At 50.5% G+C, this 20703-nt stretch overlaps 2 protein-coding genes across 4 annotated transcripts; one reads left to right on the forward strand and one right to left on the reverse strand.

The window, feature by feature from the left end:
* Positions 1-6099: 6099 nt before the first annotated feature.
* ZNF623 (zinc finger protein 623) lies at positions 6100-18079 on the reverse strand. Of its 3 annotated transcripts, none has more exons than XM_047724791.1 (2): positions 17992-18079; positions 6100-9898 (listed from the first exon to the last, which is right to left on the reverse strand). In XM_047724791.1, the coding sequence occupies exon 2, from the start codon at positions 9819-9821 to the stop codon at positions 8322-8324; it is 1500 nt and encodes a 499-aa protein (XP_047580747.1). In that variant the 5' UTR covers positions 9822-9898; positions 17992-18079; the 3' UTR covers positions 6100-8321. The 3 variants fall into 3 exon arrangements, with proteins under 3 accessions (XP_047580747.1, XP_047580748.1, XP_047580749.1); XM_047724792.1 differs by lacking the exon at positions 17992-18079 and adding an exon at positions 13185-14245; XM_047724793.1 differs by lacking the exon at positions 17992-18079 and adding an exon at positions 13088-13168.
* Positions 13770-19675, forward strand: LOC125099298 (translation initiation factor IF-2-like). The gene is made up of 4 exons (XM_047728776.1): positions 13770-13874; positions 17662-18015; positions 18104-18687; positions 18750-19675. The coding sequence occupies exons 1-4, from the start codon at positions 13770-13772 to the stop codon at positions 19090-19092; spliced, it is 1386 nt and encodes a 461-aa protein (XP_047584732.1). The 3' UTR covers positions 19093-19675.
* The last annotated feature ends 1028 nt before the right edge of the window (positions 19676-20703 follow it).

Raw genomic sequence — 20703 nt, forward strand, 5'->3', positions numbered from 1 at the left:
GGGAGACCCCAAGAGGGATGACCTAGGGGAACAGCGCCATCCCAGGAAGAGCTAGGAGGGTGTGCAGACCCCTCATGGGAAGTCCAGTGAACCTGGTTCATGGACGGGAAGACCTTAACCATGAAGGCACGTGCTCAGGCACGTGGCTTTGGCTCATTCCCTTGGTGAGGGGACACGGGCATGGGGAGCAACTGGGATCCCAGCAGTCCATTGCCGTGGGAGACCTCTTAGCCCAAACCCTGATCAGATGTCCCTATACCCCTGGGGTGTGTGGACACCCAGCCCTGAGCCCTTTCGCCTCACCTGGAACTGTGCTCCACCCAGCCACCCTCTCATGCTACTGCCCCAGCGACTTGTTCCACAGCACGTGTCCACCGCACGCTACACACCAGGGCACTCCCCACACCCCAAGGCAGGGCAAGACTTGCCCCTGTGCCACCAGCACCCACCACCACTCAGTGTAATAGCCAGATGGGCTCATTTGGAGGAGTAGGAGCATGTGAAGCTTAATCTCGGGACTGTGAGTTCGAGCCCCACGCTGGGGGTACAGATTACTTAAAAATTAAATCTTAAAAAGAGAGAGAAAGAGCCATAATGGAAAAGATTCTAAATTTGATGGAAATAATAAATCCAAAACCAATAACAAAGCCAATAAACCCCGACTGGGATGAAAACAAAAACATACCAATGCACATCATAGCCAAATGGCCGAAAGCCACTGATGAGATCTTAGAAGCACCTAGAGGAGAAAAAGATAGAACAAGAAACAAAGCCAGAGATGACTGCAAATGTTCATCAGAAGTAATAGGGCAATGGAAGGACATCTTCAAGGTGAAGAAAGAAAACCCGTCACCCTAAAACTTCATGTCCAGCAAAAGTATCTTTCAAAACTGAAGACAAAACACAGATATTTTCAGCAGACCAGAGCTGAAACTTGCCTTGGGGCACCTGCAATAAAGGAAATGATAAGCACATTATTCAGGTTGCAGGAAACAAACTGTAAGCTCGGGCCAGAAATAGTAAATGTGTGAGTAAATGTAAAAGCCTCTTTCTTCTAATGTTAAAATTGCATTAAAATAGGGGCACCTGGTGGCTCAGTCGGTTGGGTCTGCCTTCGGCTCGGGTCATGATCTCAGGGTCCTGGGTTGGAGCCTTCTGTCCAGCTCCCTGCTCAGCAGGGACCCTGCTTCTCCTTCTGCCCCTCCCCCCACTTACGCAAGCACGCACTCTCTCTCTCTCAGGTAAAATAAAATCTTTAAAATAAAAAAAAAGATTACTGTGTAAAGTAAAAGTAATTATGGTATGTTCCTAAGAACATATTTAACAGTAAAACGTACAACAAAGGACACAGAAAGGGTGGGCAGGGACAGGAGAGAACGCAGGTTTCTCACAATGGATGTGAAAGGAGACTAGGACGCATACACACTGTAAAACAGAGAGCAACGAAGTAAACAAATAGGGACAGCAAATAGGAAAACGGAGATGAAGTGAAGTACCAATAACTACTCAACCCAGAAGTCAGGAAAATGGGGACAAAGCCGCTGAGCAACAGAGCAACAGCAGGGGTGGGAGTTTTAAAGTCAGCGCCTGCGGGCTCAGTGGGCTAAGCCTCTGCCTTCAGCTCAGGTCATGATCCCAGGGTCCTGGGGTCGAGCCCCGCGTCAGCCTCCGCTCCGTGGGAAGCCTGCTTCTCCCTCTCTGTCTGCTTCTGCTCTCTCTCTCTGCCCAATAAATAAATAAAATATTTTAATAAATAAAATCAGCCACATCAATATTGAAAGCAAACAAAGTTTAGACTAAGTACAAATACTACTTACCAGACTGGATGAAAAAGACCCAACAATGAGCTGTCTCTAAGAAACACACTTTAAATACGCTAACATATTTAGGTTAAAGGAGAAAGAACCATCGTGCCCTGGAAGCACTAATCAAGCCCCGAGACAGAGGCATCACCTCTCAGACACAGAGGATCTCGGGCTTGAAAAAATACCGGAGATAAACACAGGGACACAAGAAAACCAGCAATTTTAAATGTTTATGTACCTAAAACCAGGGCTGCAAAACACACAAAAGTTGACAACGTTAAAGGAGAAAAATACAAATCCACAGTTATAATTAGTGAGTTCAACACTCATTTCTCAGTGACAAAAAGTAGAAAGGAAATCAGGAAAGACAGAGGATACTTCAACAAGCCCATCAGTAATGTGACCTAAGTGCCACGTGTAGAGTGCTCACACCCAAATAACGGCACAGCACAAATACTTCCCAAGGGCATGTGGAACATTCACAAAGATAGGCCGTCACTTGGCCCATAAAACAAGTCCTGAACTTGAAAGTGTTAATATACAGCATATGTTGTCTGATTACATAATGGAACTAATTGAGAAATCAGTAATAAAAATGTATTTGAAAAATGCCTCAACTATTTGGAAATTGAATAGATTTCTACATAAGTCACAATCAAAGAAAAAAATCACAAGAAATCAGAAAATACTGTCAGGGGTAACTGGGGTGGCTCAAAGGTTAAGTGTCTAACTCTTGGTTTCGGCTCAGGTCATGATCTCAGGGTCATGAGATCAAACCTCCCAATGAGCTCTGTGCTGGGTGTGGAGCCTGCGAAGATTCTCTCTCCCTCCCTGGCCCCCCACCACCACATGCCCTCTGTCTGAACAAAACAAGGAAGGAAGGGAGGAGGGAAGGAAGGAGAAGAAAGAAAGAAAGAAAGAAAGAAAGAAAGAAAGAAAGAAAGAAAGAGGAAGAAAGTAAGAAATCAGAAGATACCTTTTCTTGAATGATTATGAAAACAACATATCAACATTTGTGGAATTCAGCTAATGCAGTACCACAAGGAAAAATGTTAGCTTTTAAGTATTTATATGAGAAAAGAAAAACGGCCTAAAACTAGTGATATAAGCTTCCATTTGAATAAGCCAGAAAAGGAAAGGGGAAGTTAGCTCAAAGTGGAAGGAAAGAAATAAAATGATTCTGCTTCAGTGAAACAGAAAATAAATAGAGCAAAATCAAGGAAAATGAAAGCTACTTCTTTAAAAGTAGCAATAACATCGGTAAATCTCTGGCTAGATTGACCAAAGAGAGAATGAAGACACAGATCACTAATACCAGGAAGAAGGAAATTCATTTAAAATATAACTAATTAGGGCACCTGGGTGGCTCAGTGGGTTAAAACCTCTGCCTTTAGCTCAGATCATGATCCCAGGGTCCTGGGATCGAGCCCCGCATCAGGCTCTCTGCTCACCAAGGGAGCCTGCATCCCGCTCTCTCTCTGCCTGCCTCTCTGCCTACTTGTGATCTCTGTCAAATAAATATATAAAATCTTTTTTAAAAAATAAAGAAGAAATACTAATTGCAAGCTGGTGCAGCCACTCTGGAAAACAGCATGGAGATTCCTCAAAAAGTTGAAAATAGAGCTATCCTGTGACCCAGCACTTGCACTACTGGGTATTTACCCTAAAGATACAAATGTAGTGATCCAAAGGGGCACGTGTACCCCAATGTTTATAGCAGCAATGTCCACAATAGCCAAACTATGGAAAGAACCTAGATGTCCACCAACAGACGTATGGATAAAGATGTGGTGTTTATATATACATACAATGGAATACTATGCAGCCATCAAAAAAACAAGATCTTGCCATTTGTGATGACACAGATGGAACTAGAGGGTATTATGCTGAATGAAATCAGTCAATCAGAGAAAGACAATTATCGTATGATCTCCCTGGTATGAGGAATTTGAGAGCAGGGTTGGGGGGTCATTGGGGGACAGGGAAAGAAAAAATGAAACAAGATGGGATCAGGAGGGAGACAAACATAAGAAACTCAATCTCACGAAACAAACTGAGGTTCTCTGGGCGGGGTGGGGGAGGGATGGGGTGGCTGGGTGGTGGACATTGGGGAACGTATGTGCTAGGGTGAGTGCTGTGAAATGTGTAAGCCTGACGATTCACAGACCTGTACCCCTGGGGCAAATACACTATATGGTAATAAAAATAATTTAGAAATAAAAACAAGAACTATTATTATTACACAAACAACTTCAGAAAAGGATATGGGTATACCAATTCTTTTATTTTTTTTAAAAGATTTTATTTATTTGAAGAGAAAGAGATCACAAGCAGGTAGAGCGGCAGGCAGAGAAAGAAGGGGAAGCAGGCTCCCCGCTGAGCAGAGAGCCTGATGCGGGGCTCGATCCCAGGACCCTGAGACCATGACCTGAGCCGAAGGCAGAGGCTCAACCCACTGAGCCACCCAGGCGCCCCATGGGTAGAACAATTCCATATAAATCAGAAATTAGAAGTAAAATTCTTTATCTGCCTAGGAAATGCTTAAGAATCTAGAAATACAGGGGTGCCTGGGTGGCTCAGTGGTTAAAGCCTCTGCCTTCGGCTCAGGTCATGATCTCAGGGTCTTGGGATCGAGTCCCGCATCAGGCTCTCTGCTCTGCAGGGAGCCTGCCTCCTCCTGTCTCTCTCTGCCTGCCTCTCTGCCTACTTGTGATCTGTCTGTCAAATAAAAAAAAAAAAAAAAATTAAAAAAAAAAAAAGGAATCTAGAAATACAGGGGCACCTGGATGGCTCAGTCTGTTAAGTGCCTAACTCTTAATTTCAACTCAGGTCATGGCTTCAGGGTCTTGAGCCCTGAATCAGGCTCTACACTCAGCAAGGAGTCTGCTTAAGATTCTCTCTCCAGGGGCCCCTGGAGGGCTCAGTTGGTTAAGTGTCTGTCTGTGGCTCAGGATATGGTCCCAGGATCCTGGGATCAAGCCCTGCATACAGCTCCCTGCTCAATAGGGAATCTGCTTCTCCCTATCCCTGTTCCTCACCCTGCTTGAGCTCTCTCTCACAAATAAAATGTTAAAAAAAAAATTGTCTCTCTCACTCTGCCTCTCCCCCCCAACTTACATTCTCTAAATAAATCTTAAAGGAACAATAACAAAAAGAATCTAAAATTCTAAATATTAGTGGACCTAGTAAGTGAGTCCATCCAGGTTGCAGGATACAAGGTCAACAAGCCAAAATCAAATGTGTTTCTACACACTAGCAGTAACAACTGGAAAATAGCTTTTTTAAAACCTAGACAGAACTCGAGAAGCATAAACTATACAAATTTTTGTGAACTAGTGAAAAATGTTTTAAAATGTGATCTTCAAAAGATACCATTAAGAAAATGAAGAGATTCTCCCCCTCCCCCACTACCCCTCCCCCCGCAAAGAAAATGAAAAGGTAAGCCAAAGACTAAAAGTATTCATAATGAATACATATTTGGAAAGAGACCTTCATCTACGAAATAGGAAAGGCTCTTGTAAGTCAGTAGTAAGACGACAAACCACCACATGGGGTTCCTGGGTGGCTCAGTCACGCATCTGCTTTCAGCTCAGGTCATGGTCCCAGGGTCCTAGGATCCAGGCCCGCATCAGCCTCCCTGCTCAGTGGGAAGCCTGCTTCTTCCTTTCCCTCTGCCTGCCGCTCCCACTGCTTGAGCTCTCCATCAAATAAATAAAACCTTAAAAGAAAAAAACCCACCCAATTTAAAAATGGGCAAAACATGTAAAAACACATCACAAAAGGTGAGGCAAAGGGGCACCTGGGTGGCTCAGTGGGTTAAAGCCTCTGCCTTTGGCTCAGGTCATGATTCCAGGGTCCTGGGATTGAGCCCCGCATCGGGCTCTCTGCTCAGAGGGGAGCCTGCTTCCCTCTCTCTCTCTGCCTGCCTCTCTGTCTGCTTGTGATCTCTGTCAAATAAATAAATAAAATCTTTAAAAATTTTTTTAAAAAAAAGTGAGGCAAAATGGCAACGTGCGCATGAAAAGGTGCTCAACAGCACCACGGAGCAGACAAATCCAAATCAGAGACACATCACACCTACTTGGGGCGGAACACATTTCAGGCGAGTTACGCGATCAAGGCTTGGCAAGAGATTTGAAGCAACAGGAACACACATACTGTGGGAAGAGTGTGAAATGGTGCAACCACTACGGAGAATTTTTGGCCATTTCTTATGAAAACACACTCATAACCCAGAAATTAAGTTCCTATGCATTAGCCCAAGAAAAATAAAGAGGCATGTCCAAATAAATACTTTTACACAAATGCTCATAGCAGTTTTATTCATAAAAGCCAAATCTGGAAACCCAAATTTCTATCAACAGGCGATGAACAAAAGTTTGTCCGTTCAATAGAACACTACTCAGCAGAGAGACACCCAAACACATAACTACTTGGTTGAGTCTTTACAACATGCCAAAGCAAAAGAAGTCAAGACACATAGAATTATATACTGTATGGGTCCATTTATGTGAAGCCCTACAAGCGAAACTAATCTACACTGACCCAAAGCAGGTATTTGGGACTAGGGCACGACTAACTGGGAAAGGGCAAAGGGGAACCTGTTTGAATGACAAGAATGTTATTTTTCTTTATTCTAATGGTTGTTACACAGGTATATGGTTTCTCAAAACTCTGTACACTTTAAATATGTTTTACTGTATGGAAAATAGATGTCACCAAAGTTGATTGAAATGGCCTTGATAATCTCTCTTCTGTACCATTTGTAACATCTCTAGTAATGATTTTCCAGAAGATGTACTGTATGCCCCTCTTTATCACTTACCCCTGAAGGTTTCTAGTGTTGCTGGAATTTAAAAACTCAGAATATGCCCATATTGGGGGGGGGGGGTTCATGTAATTTCAAAACTGGTTGTTTTTGTTAATGTTCAGAGAAAAGAAAATCAGAGGCAGCAACTGAAAGTTGGGTAGACCATTATCTACTGTGTACTACAGCTCCCCAAAGATATGTCTACTGCCCCTCTCCATATCTACAGATTCCTCTCCCAGGTCATCCTCTTCTCTAGCTGCCATGGCACTCGCTCTCTCAGTTCTAGGGTCACCTCTTCTGTGAAGCTGGCCCAGATCCTCCACAACAGATCAGTCTCCTCCTTACCTATGCTCCTACACAACGTGGAACTTCTACTTCAGCACTTAACTCTGTGCAATGATCTGTCTTCCCCATCAAAATCAACAATTTCATCTGTTTCCCAAGTGTTCAGACCCAGTCCTTTTAGATCAATACATTTTCAGATAAATGACAAAATGAGCCAGAAAGCAGAGAAAGTGACCATAAGAGATGAGGTCAATCGTGGAACTGCTGAGACAGGAAACCTTGAGCAGTGCACTGCGATTGTGTGCCCCTTGAGTGGATTAGAAAAATACACAGGCAGCCAGGTGAAGACAACACTCCCCAACAGCAAGGAGACGGTCATGGGTGAGCTCTGAAGGCATAAACACAAGGCACGCTGGTCTTCCACTAGCTACTGCTTACAACTTCCAAGTTACATAGAAGCAGAAGACATCAACAGAGCTGAGAGAGAAGATACTTCCAGCAGACCAGCAAATTATACTGTTACAAAACAACAAAACCCAAAAACGTAAACTACAGCGGCACAAGGGAGAGAAGAGCCAGTGACACACAGATCCGGCTGTGCTTCTTACTGCCCTGCACCAGGTGCCACGGACACATGAACCCATCGACTATGACCAACTCCTTAAGGAATTAGTAGTGTACTAGTGAGAGATGGTAGATAAGAACATCATTTTGATACACCAAAGCAAGTGCAGTAACAGAAGTGCACGCCAGCAACACGAGCACAGAGGGGTAGCTGGCTGAGCCTGACATGGGTCTTGACTCCTGGTAAGGAGCTAACCAGGTGTGCAGTGGAGAGCGTTCAGACAAGGACAAAGAGGAGGCAAGTACAGCTTGGGTTAAGCGGGAATGTCAAGCAGTTAGAGCTGCTGCGGCGGGAGGTTAAGGAGTGGGAGATAAAACTCCAGGAAGCAAAAGGCCTTAGAAAGCAGGACTGGGAGCTTGGAAATTATCCTAAGGACAACGGGGAACCAACCTGTGGTTTGAAATAACGAAGGTCTTTCTCCAACTTGCCTTTTTGATAGACCAAAATTAACCATGTGATATTCTTTTAAGATTAGATACATAGTTCTGTTTTAAGAAGTATTTTTAACTCGGATGGACTGTAACTGTGCAGTAACATGCAGAAAGCTTCTTTAGACCTAGCCCCTCCCCCAGCATTATTCCAGCTCCATCAGCTGTCCAGTCACGTGGCTCTCCTGACGTCACACATTCGTAGTGGGGAGGACAGTGGCCCAGTGCTGCTGCGCAGTGGTAGGTGACAGCCCAATCTGAAAGCGGCCCTATTGAGGACTTTGGAAAAAGCCGACACATCCAAAGTCATACCCGTTAGGGAGTCATGCTACTCCTTCTAAACATCACTGAGTTGGAGAGTAAATATTTTATAAGTTATTTGTGTGTTCCCCCTGACCTGCAGACTTCTCACCCACATGCATGGCGGTCTTACTCAAGGGAAGTCCCTCTTGGTGAACACCTTGATTATTTTTAAAGTTTGGGGTGGAGTTGAAGTCTTTCCCATACTGACTACATTCATAGAGTTTCTCTTCAGTATGAATTTTCTGGTGTTGAAGGAAGTTTGACCTTTGAATAAAGCCTTTCCCACAGTAACTACATACATAGGGCTTTTCGCCAGTATGAATAATCTGATGCAGAAGCAGCTTGGAGCTCTGAATGAAAGCTTTCCCACAGTCCTTACATTCAAAGGGCCTATCCCCAGTGTGGATTTTCTGGTGTTCGGTGAGATGGGCTTTCTGGAGAAAAGCTTTCCCACATTCTTTACATTCATACACTCTCTCTCCAGTGTGGATTTTCTGGTGTCGAATAAGGTACGAACTCAGAAAGAAAGCTTTCCCACATTCGTTACATTCATAGAGTTTCTCTCCAGTGTGAATTCTCTGATGCTGGGTAAAGTTTGATGTCTGGCTGAAGCGCTTCCCACACTCATTGCACACATAAGGCCTTTCCCCAGTATGGATTCTCTGATGTTGAATAAGCTTTGAACTCCGAATAAAGGCTTTCCCACATTCGTTACATTCAAAGGGCCTCTCTCCAGTGTGAATTCTCTGATGTTCAATGAGGTCTGAGCGATGACGGAAGGCCTTCCCACACTCCTTACATTCATACTGTTTCACTTCTGTGTGGATCTGATAATGTCGAATAAGGCTCGAGCTCCTAATGAAGGACTTTCCACACTCATTACACTCATAAGGTCTTTCTCCTGTGTGAATTCTCTGATGGCGAATAAGCAATGAGCTCTGGCTGAAGCCTTTCCCACACTCCTTGCATTCAAAAGGCCTCTCCCGGGTGTGAACTCGCTGGTGCCGAACCAGGTCTGAGCTGTGATGGAAGGCTCTCCCACACTGCATGCATCGGAATGGTTTTCCTCCTGTATGTGCTCTCTGGTGCTCAGCGAGGTCTGCGTAATGAATGAAGTCCTTTCCACACATGTTGCACACATAGAGTCTTCCTCCAGTGTGCACTTGCTGATGCTCAACAAGGTGAGAGCTCTGGCTGAAGCTTTTCCCACACTGCTCACATCTGTAAGGTTTCTCCCCAGCATGAGAAATCTGATGTCTAACTAGGTCCGAGTTAAATGTGAAGCTTTTGCCACAAATCTCACACTGATGGGCTTCCCCTTCCACAAGCTCTCTCTGGAGAAGGAGGAGGTTTGAGCTTAGAACTGGGCTTTCTCCTGATTTACTGCCCACCCGAGCTGCCTCTCCTGCTTGGATCTTCCAATGGGTAATCGTCACCCCCCTGAAACCGCCCTCCTGAGGGGGGCAGCTCCCCTCTGGGTTTCCCAAAAGTCCCTCTAATCTGGGTGCAGGGAATGCCCCAGACTCAGAGGCAGGGGGCTCCATCACTGTGAGTGTTTCTGACATGTTCTCAGGCAGATTTCCATCCTCAGAAATTCAGGCTCCAGAGTCACCTTCTTGTCACAAGTTTCCTAGGTCAGAATCTGAAATAAAGGAAAATAAGATCATCTTTTCCCTTTGTCAAGAGACAGGAATCTAGTGGAGCAGGTGGGGGGTAAAACACATTCAAAGAGTGGGAAAGAGGACTATTTCCTCTGCCCACACTCTTTGCCCCAGTGTGCATCTTAGCTACCTACTTCATCCACTTGAGAAGGCTTCTCTGGGGCTCCACCTCCAACACCCAACCCCAGGGACAGAGTGGCTGGATAGTAGATGGGGAAAGATGTGGCTTGGACTCTTAAAAAATTAAGACATATTTCCAAAGAAACACAGATGTACTGGTCTTGCCACCTCTTCATTGTCCTCCTTTCCCTCTATACCCAGCTTAGATCCCATGTTCTATAGTATTATGTTTATTTTGGGTTACATACTCTAATCATCCTAACTCCCTCTGCCCTTCCTCTATCATCCCTGCACGAGAAAACCCCAACTTGGGTTAAATTCCATTTGCTTCCCATTCTGTGTCTGCATCTATGCCAACTGAGCTCTCTCTACACTTACAATCCCTTGGTTAATGGGACCCTGAGAGCCACCAGCAATCTCTACACTTTCCTCATTCTCCTAAGAGATCACCCCTCCTTTGTCCTCTCTTCTCACCTGTCTAACATTCCCTCCTCCCTCTCAGCTGATGTCCTTGTTTATCTCAATGAGAGAAGAAATGAGATGAGAATGCCAATATTCTCCTACCCAGTCTACCAATCTGTCTGTCTATACCCAAGCCATGGCCTCCCTCCTTATATGTGTTACGCTGTCCTTGATCCAATTTAGAGTGAACACCTCCATCTGGGCACAAAAACCCACGCCTCCTCATCCACTCAATGGTACCAAGGCTCCTCTGCACAAGTCTAGAGCTGGAATGTTCACAGCATTCAGGTCCACCAAAATAACCAGTAAGGGGATGGGCAGATTGAGGAGTACTCCTACCAGGGAATAATACAGAGCAATGAAAAACTGCTATACAAAAGCAAAGGTGAGCCGAAGAAGGTAGGCACGAAAGAGTTCATGTTGCATGATTCTGTTCACATCAAGTTAAAAAACAGACAAAAACAATCCATGGTGGAGAACTGAGACACTGCTCACCTTTAGGGAGAAGATAAGGACTGGCAGGGAGTACAGGGGCACTGGGGTGCTGGTGATCTATATGGCACTCTGAATCCCACAGGCGTGTCACTGTGGAAAAGCTTGTGCAGTCGGGAGTTATTTAACCTTACACTTGCTGGGGTGTTGTGCCCAGCTTCCCTGCTCAGAGCTATACCCCAAAATCCCCACCCCGCTGGGAACCACTTGTAGGGAGGACTCTGCCTTTCCCAAGGTCTTGCCCTTCCCTGAAGGCCCACTCTTGGCTGTCCATCACTGTAGGACAACACACCACAAACACAGCAGCAGAAAATGGCACGTCTGTCACCTCACGCCTCTCAAGGTCTGATGTCCAGCCCAGTGTGATTGGGATCGCTGTTCACACAAGGTGTCGGCCAGGCTAAGGTCACATCTGGAAGTGCTGGGAAACCTGTTCCCAAACTCATTCAGATGCCAGTGGAAATCAGTTCCCTACAACTACAGGACTGTCCCTGAGTCCTTGCCAGCTGTCTGCTGCTCTCGGCTCCTAGAAACACCTGTATCAGCAGGAACAGTGCACAGAACGCCTGACTTCTCTTCTGCCACCAGCTGCAGAAAACTGCTTTCCAAGGGGATGTATGATTAGGTCAGCCCACCTGGAGAGCCTTGCCACCTTACATCCCCTAACTGACTTACATCTGCAAAACCCTCCACGGCAGCTGGGAGGAGGTGTGTGTACCTTAGGGGCCAGGAATTGGAGGGCCATCTCAGATGCCTACCACGCCACAGCCAATGTCTGGTCCATCACAGGAACCGAGAGTGCCCTGGCAGCAACTCAAGTGTTATCCCAACCCAAGAGCTCCACTGGGACTGGCCACAGCCTCAGTTCTGACTCCACTGTCCAATACGGCTTTCCTTACAGACGCATCACTGAAACCTCTACACAGCTGAGTGCACTTCCAGGGAGTTCCATCCAAGACGAGGCCACACAGGGGCGCCTGGGGGCTCAGTCGATTAAGTGTCTGCCTTTGGCTCAGGTCGTGATCCTGGGGTCCTGGGATCAAGCCCCACGTCAGGCTCCCTGCTCAGTGGGGAGCCTGCTTCTCCCTCTCCCACTCTCCCCCTGCTTGTACTCTTCTCCCTCCTCTGTCAAATAAATAAATAAAATCTTTAAAAAAAGATAAAAAGATGATCCTAAACAATTACTTCTTGCCCCAAACCTGCACCAGAGGGAAGCACACCCTGCTGTGCACCCCATGAAGGGACGGCTTCCAGACATATTTCCAGTGTGGCCATCAAGGACAAGAACCTGCCTCTGAGGGCAAAGCTGGGGGTTGGGGGGTACAGCAGCAATGGGAGCAGAAGCACAGGAAGTGACCAGGTAACACGTGCTCTGTGGCCCCAAGAGGGCTCCGTTTCAAAATGTTTTTCTCTTTTATGTGAGCTAGAACTTGCATAAAGCACACACATCTTGAACTCCTGTGACACCGGTTTAACCACTCCAGGCCAACACAGAACATTTCTGCCACCCAAAAGGCCCCCCTCCAAGGGCGACCCCTCTTAGTACAGATGAATTCTGCCCATTTAGGATACATCAGTTAGGGACACCTCCCCAGCTCCGTGAGCAGAGTGGTGACTCTTGTTCTCGGGGTTGTGAACGCCAGCCCCATGCTGGGCACAGAGCTTACTTTAAAAAAAAAAGAAATTTTCATTTAAACGGAATTATACAACATGTTTCTGTGCCTGCATTTTATTCATCATGTACCCATTTAAACGAAAAGTGTTTATTTATTTATTTGAGCGAGAGAGTATGCACAGGCACAAACACAGGGAGGGAGAATCCCAAGCAGACCCTGTGCTGAGTGCAGAGTCCAACTCGGGGCCCGATCTCATGACCCTGAGATCATGACCTGAGCCTAAATCAAGAGTCAAATCTTAAGCAACTGAGCCACCCAGGAGCCCCAATATGTACCCATTTTTTTGCTGAATGAGAACACGTACCATAAAACTCACCATCTTTAAGTGCATAACTCAGTGTGTTTTCAAGTACTCCTAAGACTGTGAAACCACCACGACTACCCACTTCCAGAACACGCTCATCGCCCCCAGACATGTACCTGCTCAGCACTCCGCCTGCGGAAGTCAACACCGCAGGCGGAGCACTCTTCTCACTGGCGCACGGCACACCACTGCGTGCACAGGCCACCATCTTACTTCTCACGAACACCTGAGCTGCCTGTGGTCTGGGGTGACAGTCAGAGCGGCTGCACACACTCCTGTACTTGTCTCATGGTAGATGAGGATCCTCGTTTCTGCTGGGTGTAGACCTGGGAGTGACTGCTGGGTCCCAGGTCGTGCCACTGCTTCCCTTTAGTGGTCACCTGGTCAGGACACCTCTTCCTTTGGGAACCAGCACAGCCGTGGGTGGCGATTCTTCCCCTCCCTGAGGGGCGAGTTCACATGGTCAGGCTGCTTTCGGTGGGTGCTGCAGACAACACTCCGGGCGGCCGGGCCGGGCATGAGTTGAGAGTCTGACTGTGTGCACCTGCACTGGCACCTGATGAAAGAGCCACGCCCCACCGCCTGGGCCAGAGGAAGTACTTGGTGTGGGACAAAGAGTGGCCAGTGGGGTAAACTGTGGCCGACTCAAGACTGCCCAGAATCTCTGCTCCGAGTGACAGAAACACGACCGGAAATGAGAAGGCATGTGGCCCCCCAGCCAATGACTACACTTCCTGGAGTCCCCTCAAGAGAGCTGTGACCCTGTGACTGAGCTCCAGCCAATGAGCTGGAAACGGAATGCGTGTGTGCAAGGCCCCCACCTCCACACACCCCCCACCTCGACACCCTGATGAGGCAAAGCGGCCAGGCTCCCAGGAGGCCTTGACAGCCAGAGCCACCCAGGTAGGCAAAGTGGAACCAGAAGTTAACTTTTTTGTTAGAAACACTATTTTGAATCTGTTATGGCGACCTGAATAATGCTTAGGTAATGCTAAGAAACAGGCTGATTACTCAGACCAAGGCTCCCAGTGATAAAGAAGAAACTGAACCCACACACCAGTGACTGGCAACAAGGATGAGGAGGCCTGCGTGCTAATTCACCCACCAGCACAGCCCCCGGGAGCGGCTCAGCAGGGCTCAGCGGAGCTGGGGCGCGTCCCAGACGAAGCTGCTGCAGGTACCCACTGAGGACGGTCTTCAGAGTTAAAGGCTCAACAACTTGGTTTAAAAAATATGTATTTCTCCTGCTTATAAAAATTACTTTATTTTTTCAAGCTATAAGTAGATTACGCCAATTGAGAAAACAGAAACAACAGAAAACCTGAAAAAAGAAAAATAAAAGGAACTTTAACCCCACTATGAAGATGACCACTGAACATTTTCCTCTGGTCTTTTTCCTGCACTAGTATTTTTAGGAAATCAGGACTATCACTGTTTTACATCCCGTTTTACTTTTGTATCTCTTTAATCCGCAGCCATCACACGTCAGATACGCACTGTAAACACACCTCAAGTAACGAAGCGTAGACGACACAGACAAAATCTACACAACGAGAACCTCCGCCAATTCAACAGGTCACCACCGTTAGCTGCTTCAATACGCGTCCCCTGACACCTGCTTGAACAAATACAATTACACACTTAGTAACATAAATTCGATTTTCAAAAGCAGAAATGGGATCCCACTACACTCGTCCATCTGCAACCTCTCCCCCGTTTGTCATATGTCCCGGCATTCCTCAAGTCTGTCCACACAGATGCTGACCTGGTCCCCTGCACACTGTCACGGCACAGGCGGTCACAGAATCCCTACTCCCATCAGGCACTGGAAGGAACGTTTGTCCCTGTGCCTCTGATGTCACGAGGTACTCTGCCCACTTGCCTGACCCTTTCTCCTCCCCATAGATGGAAGGAGCTGCAGGATGAAAGTCTGGGAGAATAACGGGAAGGCAGCACACGACCTGCTCCACGGGGACACGCGCTCTGCCCCTCTAAGCCACAGGGTCGGTGGAGTGGCCTCTGAGGGGCTCCAGCAGCTGGCATTTCCTGTGAGCGGGCACCGGGGTCTGTCTGATGCTCTGACCCAGCCTTGCCCGGAAGTGAGGTGGCAGCTGGCCATGTGCCTCATTAGTTCAGAACTCCGGAGGAGAGACAGGGCACTACTTACTAGGGCCCCTCGAACCCCAGCAGGCACAGTGGTGAGCAACGGACTCACACGGTCTCACACACTCCTCCAAACCTTCCAAGGCAGCTGTTTCCTCCGTTATTTACTCCACAGATGAGAAAACGGAGACTAAGAGAGACAAGCAATTGTCCAAGATCACTAAACTAGTAAGAGGCAGCAGTAAGGTTCAATCCAGGTCTACTTTCCTCCAGTGCCCAGCTCCTCAATGTGGAAGGTTCTTCCCCTTCCCAAGTGTCACCTGTCACTTTTACAAGACCATATGGGGTATTAGAAAAGTAAGCTGATAGTTTAAGCCTTACTTTTCTTTTCTTTTTTTTTTTTTTAAGATTTTATTTATTCATTTGACAGAGAGAGATCACAAGCAGGCAGAGAGGCAGCAGAGAGAGGAGGAAGCAGGCTCCCCACTGAGCAGAGAGCCTGATGCGGGGCTTGATCCCAGGACCCTGAGATCATGACCTGAGCCGAAGGCAGAGGCTTAACCCGCTGAGCCACCCAGGCGCCCCTAAGCCTTACTTTTCTTTCTTTTTTTTTTTTTTTTAAAGATTTTTTTTTTTTTATTTATTTACTTGACAGAGAGAGATCACAAGCAGGCAGAGAGGCAGGCAGAGAGAGAGAGAGAGAGAGAGAGAGGGAAGCAGGCTCCCCGCCAAGCAGAGAGCCCGATGCGGGACTCGATCCCAGGACCTGGGATCATGACCTGAGCCGAAGGCAGCGGCCTAACCCACTGAGCCACCCAGGCGCCCAGCCTTACTTTTCTTAACCAAAAAAGTTTGGGGCTGCCTGAGTGGCTCCGTGGGTTAAAGCCTCTGCCTTCGGCTCAGGTCATGATCTCAGGGTCCTGGGATCGAGTCCCGCATCGGGCTCTCTGCTCTGCAGGGAGCCTGCTTCCTCCTCTCTCTGCCTGCCTCTCTGCCTGCTTGTGATCTCTGTCAAATAAATAAATAAAATCTTTAAAAAAGAGAGAGAGAAATCAATGTGCATACCTTAATGTAAAAAAAAAAAGAAAGGAAAAAACCAGAATGGAACGAACGAAAGGAAGTAAAGACACAACGCGCCTGTGACTCTGCAAGGTACTGAGCTACCGTGACCCACCTTTCTGTCGCGACACACAGAATCTGCTGGATAAACTGTAACGTGAAACTGTAAATAAACAGGTGAAGTTGAGAGAGATGGGGCAATCCTTGGAGCCGGAAACGGAAGTGGGATGCTAATCTGGAGTGGGACCCTGTGAGCTGTGGGATGACAAGTGGGGGGCATGCCCTACACAGGCAACAGGAGCTTTTGTCCCGAGCGCTGGTAAAGGACTCACAGGCTGGCCCGAGCCCCTGTCTGTGCCTTACAGCCTCGAGGAAGCAGGAAGGTTTCCCAGCTTCACTCTTGGGAATACCCAGAGCATGGGCACCTGAGGGAGACACAGCCCGGAGCTGCAGGAGGATCTGCGCCCGCTCCCAGCCCCGCCCCGGCTCCCGCAGGGATGAAGGGCACTGAGAACCTGGTGTGCACCAGTCACCACGCAAGGTGTCTCGTTTCTCGCTTCCTCACAACTATCCATGATTTGCTTAAGGCCAAACCATCTGCTAGATGCTGTCTCCTCCTCCCCCCATCCCACCCTAGGGCACTTCGGTTACCGCTCCCAAGGATACTGCCGGCCTTCTCCTCTCCTGACAAGTCCAGTGTCCTCTCACCAGTCAGCTTCCAGGACACGAGGCAGCACGGCCACGCCTGACAGCTCCTTGAGCCCTTCAATGCCACCGCCAGGTTCCAGGTGGGAGGCTTCCCTGACCACCCCTCTCTCTGGCTCATGAGCGTTGTGCGGGCCTTCTCAGCTCTGCCCTCTCCACATCACCCCCAAGACCTTCCCAGGAGTCCGAAATCCATCGCCATCACCGCCAGAGAGGCTGGACCCTGGGTGCGGGCTTGCGGGAAAACGCGGCAGTCCCTCCCCCCAGTTCCCCCTCCATCTGCCCTAAGAGAGGCTCTGGGGTCACTGCTGGCACTAACAGCCTGTGAGATGCTGCGTCCACAGTAGGGAGAACGGCTCCATCGGTGCGGAGGGGGGCAAGGCACACTGAAGCCCGGGACACACGGGCATCTCAGATCCGGGATGGGCAAAAAACACCCATTTCTACCCCTCGTCGGACTGGGCCCGGGGGACAAGGCGCGCTGCACGGTGGTGATGAGCACACGTCTACACGGCCCGAGGTCCCCCGCCTGCCTCCAGGAGACATTCCTGGGGAACCTCAGGCCGAGACTCCCGACGCCGTGACGCAACCCGAGCGAGAAGGGGTGACAGGTCCCCGACCTGGGCGGACTCAGCCACGGGGACCGATGAAGGCTTCCAGGGGAACGCGAGCCTTTAGGAAAACCGCCCCCGCGCGGCAAACCGCTCTCGCGCCTGGGAACTCCTCGGGCCCGAGGTCCGGAGGCAGGTCTGGTCCTCCCGATTCCGCCCCGCCTCCACCCCAGCGGGCATCGGGGGCGGCTCTGTCTCCCCTCCCGCACCAGGGCCTCCAGACCCCGTCCCTCCGCCAGGACCGTCCGGAGCGCTCCGTCCAGGGCGGGGCGAACGGCAGCGCTGCCCGCACCGGACTCGTGGCCCCCGCCCTGCGGCTCAGCCCTCAGGCTCTGCGAGCAGCACCCGAGCGACGCCGGGCGCGGGAGCCTGGCGCCCCGCGGGGAGGGTGCGCGTTCGCGGGTGCCGAGCGTGTGCGCCCAGGGCGCTCCCTGGAGAGAGAGGGCGCGGGCCCGGGCCGCAGGCCGTGCCCACGACCCCGGCCCGCCCCGACGACTCCGCCGCCCTCGCCCCCGCCCTGCGGCCGGAAGCCAGCCACTCACCCGGACGCCGGCGGCGACACAACGGCCCGCCGACAAAGCCCGCACCGCCGCCCGCTCGTCCCGGCCGGAAGTCGGCCGAGGCCCCGCCCGAGAGCTTCCGGGGCCGCTCTAGGCGCCCCGGGGCCGGCGGCCTCTCGGTGGTGGGGACTTCCGGTCCCGGCCCCTGTGCTCCGGGGGCGTCATCGCGACGTGTCGTCTCCGCGGAGCTGCGCGTGTCGGCGCCGTGGCCGGAGCTCGGGGCGGGGGCGGGGGCCGGCCGGGGCCTCCCGATCCTCGAACGCCGCCCCTTGGCAGGCGGGGGCTGAAGCTGAAGACGTCGGGGCGCGGGCGCGAGCTCCCCGCCCTGGGGAGCGCCCGGCCGACCGCCCCTGGGGCCACTGCCTGCAGCTGGCCGTGCGGCTCGTCCCGGGGCCGCGGAAGCCCCCGGAGGCAGCCCGCCCCGCGCGTGGGAGCGGGTGTCGCGTTGGGCCCCGCGGGGCGGGGGCGGGGGCGGCTCGGTCGGGAAGTCCCGCGCCCCCGGCCCCACCTGCGGGGGAGGCGCGCGACCCTTCGGACGGCTCCGCGGCCTGACAGCGGGGGGCGAGCGACGGGGCAGCGCGCGGAGGCCGGAGAGGGAAGGCCCCGCCGTGCGTCCGCGACAGCGCTTGGCGCGGCTCCGGGCGCGCGTGAAGCCTTCGTGGGGCGGGCGCGCCGGTCCCCGCGCGGTGCGGCTGGCGGTCCCCGCGCAGCCGCGTGTTGGCGCGCGTTGGCCCGCTGCGCCCGCTCGGACGGCTCGCGGCCCTCCTCCTCCAGGAGCGCTCCTCGGTTTCCCGCGTTTCTCGGCGGGTAAGGAGCGCAGGCCCGCGTGCGGCATTCCCGTCCGAGCGAGGGTTCCTCCTGGCCGCGGGCCCGGAGACGCCGTCGAACGCGCGGGCGCTTAGCCTGCTGCCGGGTTGGCTTCTCGGTGACCGCTGGTCGCCGCGTCCATGGGAGGGACGTTCCCCTGCATCTTCCCCAGCCCTTAATGTCCGGTTTCGGCCGGTCCGAGGGGCGAAGAGCAGTATCCTGGTTTCTGTTACCAAATCAGTGACGGGTCATTTGCAAGCATGTGGTTGCTGCTAATGAATTCATGTGACAAGTAGTTTTGCCAAATGTATCCTCCCAGGCGAGCTCCGCAGTCTAGCCCTAGAACACCGTGGCCCTCCCCAGGCCGGTACCTGGGCTCCTCCCGACCCCTCCAGCTGCTGCAAATCCATTGCTCACGAGGCCAAACCTCCATACTCATCAGTTGTTGGAGGCCACGATAAGGCTTGAGACGAGGACCAAACCAGGCCCTGACTTGTGTCTAAGTCCCTTTAAGTCCAAATACCTTAACAAAGGGTTAAGGACAGGAAAGGTTGCGTAGCACAGAGAAAGGGTCTGTGCTACGTGTCGCGTGCTCGCCTAGGTGACTTCCCACACGCACTGCCTGGTTGATTGTATTAGTTGGTCCTTGTTCCTGTACCTCCCATAATCCACTCTCTGGTTGATTGTAACTTCTTGTATCAATAGTAGCTAATGGCATGAGCCGTGGCTACCAGGCATCACGAGATTTGTTTGTAGCTAATGTAAACCTGTTAGAGGAACTGCGCTTACTCCTTCCATTGTGGTCTGCCTTATAAATGCGTGTAAGATGTGGAATAAAATCATCCTCACTGTCCCTCCTGCCCCCATCTCTTTGTCTCTTCATTTCTTTTCACCATCCTCTTACCCTCACGTTTTCCTGATCGATTTGTCGCGCTGCCCGCGACAATCAGTCACCTGAATGGATTAACTCCGACTGAAATGCCCTCGCCCCATTCGTCCACTGGGCTGGTGGTCTTTTTCCTTGTGATTTGATGGACTTTCTTTTCAGCCTGGATACAGATTATTGGCCTGTTAATATGTTGCGAATGTCTTGCCTTTACAGCTCACAGAGTGACCTGTGCCCTGCACTAACACTTGCCTGTTCAGGCCCGTTTGTCTTTTCCTTTGTGATGTGTGCTCTGTTCTGCCCTCCACCCCAGGACCCTCATGGTGCTGTCTTTTCTCAGAGAGCCCTAACGTTTTCACTCAACCACCTGGAATTTATTTCTGAATATGATGAGGTGTTGGGGTCTGATTCTTTCCCATATGATGAGCCAGTATCCCCATGAAGAGTTAAACAGACCGCCCTTACACACCGCCTTATGGAAGACAAGCGTCCGGAAGACTGGTACTGAAGAGAAATGAGTGTTGCAGCCGTAGGGAGTGGAGGCAGGTGTGGGTAAACTAGGACGTGAGGGGTCGTGATAGGTAGGGAGTTAACAACATGCTTCGCTGTGATACGTGTGGTCCACAGGGGAGGCCTGCGAAGAAGCACCCCCCATCCCTACTTAAGACTCAGAGGGGCTCCTGGCTGGCTCACTCGGTGGAGCTCATGCCTTGATCTCCATTGTGAATTCTAGCTCCATGTTGGGGGTAGAGAGTAAAAAAGAAAAAAAAGTCTGAGAAATCGGATGGTGTTGAAACCAACGGGTCAGAGCAAAGCTGGCCTCCCCCAACCTTCAGCGCAGGCCTGGGCTGCACCCGTGCTGGCGGCCGGCCAGTGGGAGGCTGGCAGGAACAGCGCCCATCTGGGGTGGGATCTGCAGACACCGTGAGGGCTGTCCTGGCTGGGGCCTCTGTAGATGGCACCGGAGGAAACGCATGTGCATTTCCAGCCTACAGAAACGC

The sequence above is a fragment of the Lutra lutra genome, chromosome 4, assembly GCF_902655055.1.
Source record: "Lutra lutra chromosome 4, mLutLut1.2, whole genome shotgun sequence".
Classification (NCBI taxonomy): domain Eukaryota; kingdom Metazoa; phylum Chordata; class Mammalia; order Carnivora; family Mustelidae; genus Lutra; species Lutra lutra.

What these genes read in the sequence shown, in the direction of transcription:
- ZNF623 (XM_047724791.1), bottom strand. Translation starts at nt 9,821, where the DNA reads ATGTCAGAAACACTCACAGTGATGGAGCCCCCTGCCTCTGAGTCTGGG.
- LOC125099298 (XM_047728776.1), top strand. Translation starts at nt 13,770, where the DNA reads ATGCGTGTGTGCAAGGCCCCCACCTCCACACACCCCCCACCTCGACAC. An exon ending in TGACAGCCAGAGCCACCCAG is followed by an intron (nt 13,875 to 17,661) that starts GTAGGCAAAGTG and finishes CTCCCGCACCAG; the next exon opens with GGCCTCCAGACCCCGTCCCT. An exon ending in GTGGGGCGGGCGCGCCGGTC is followed by an intron (nt 18,688 to 18,749) that starts CCCGCGCGGTGC and finishes TGGCCCGCTGCG; the next exon opens with CCCGCTCGGACGGCTCGCGG.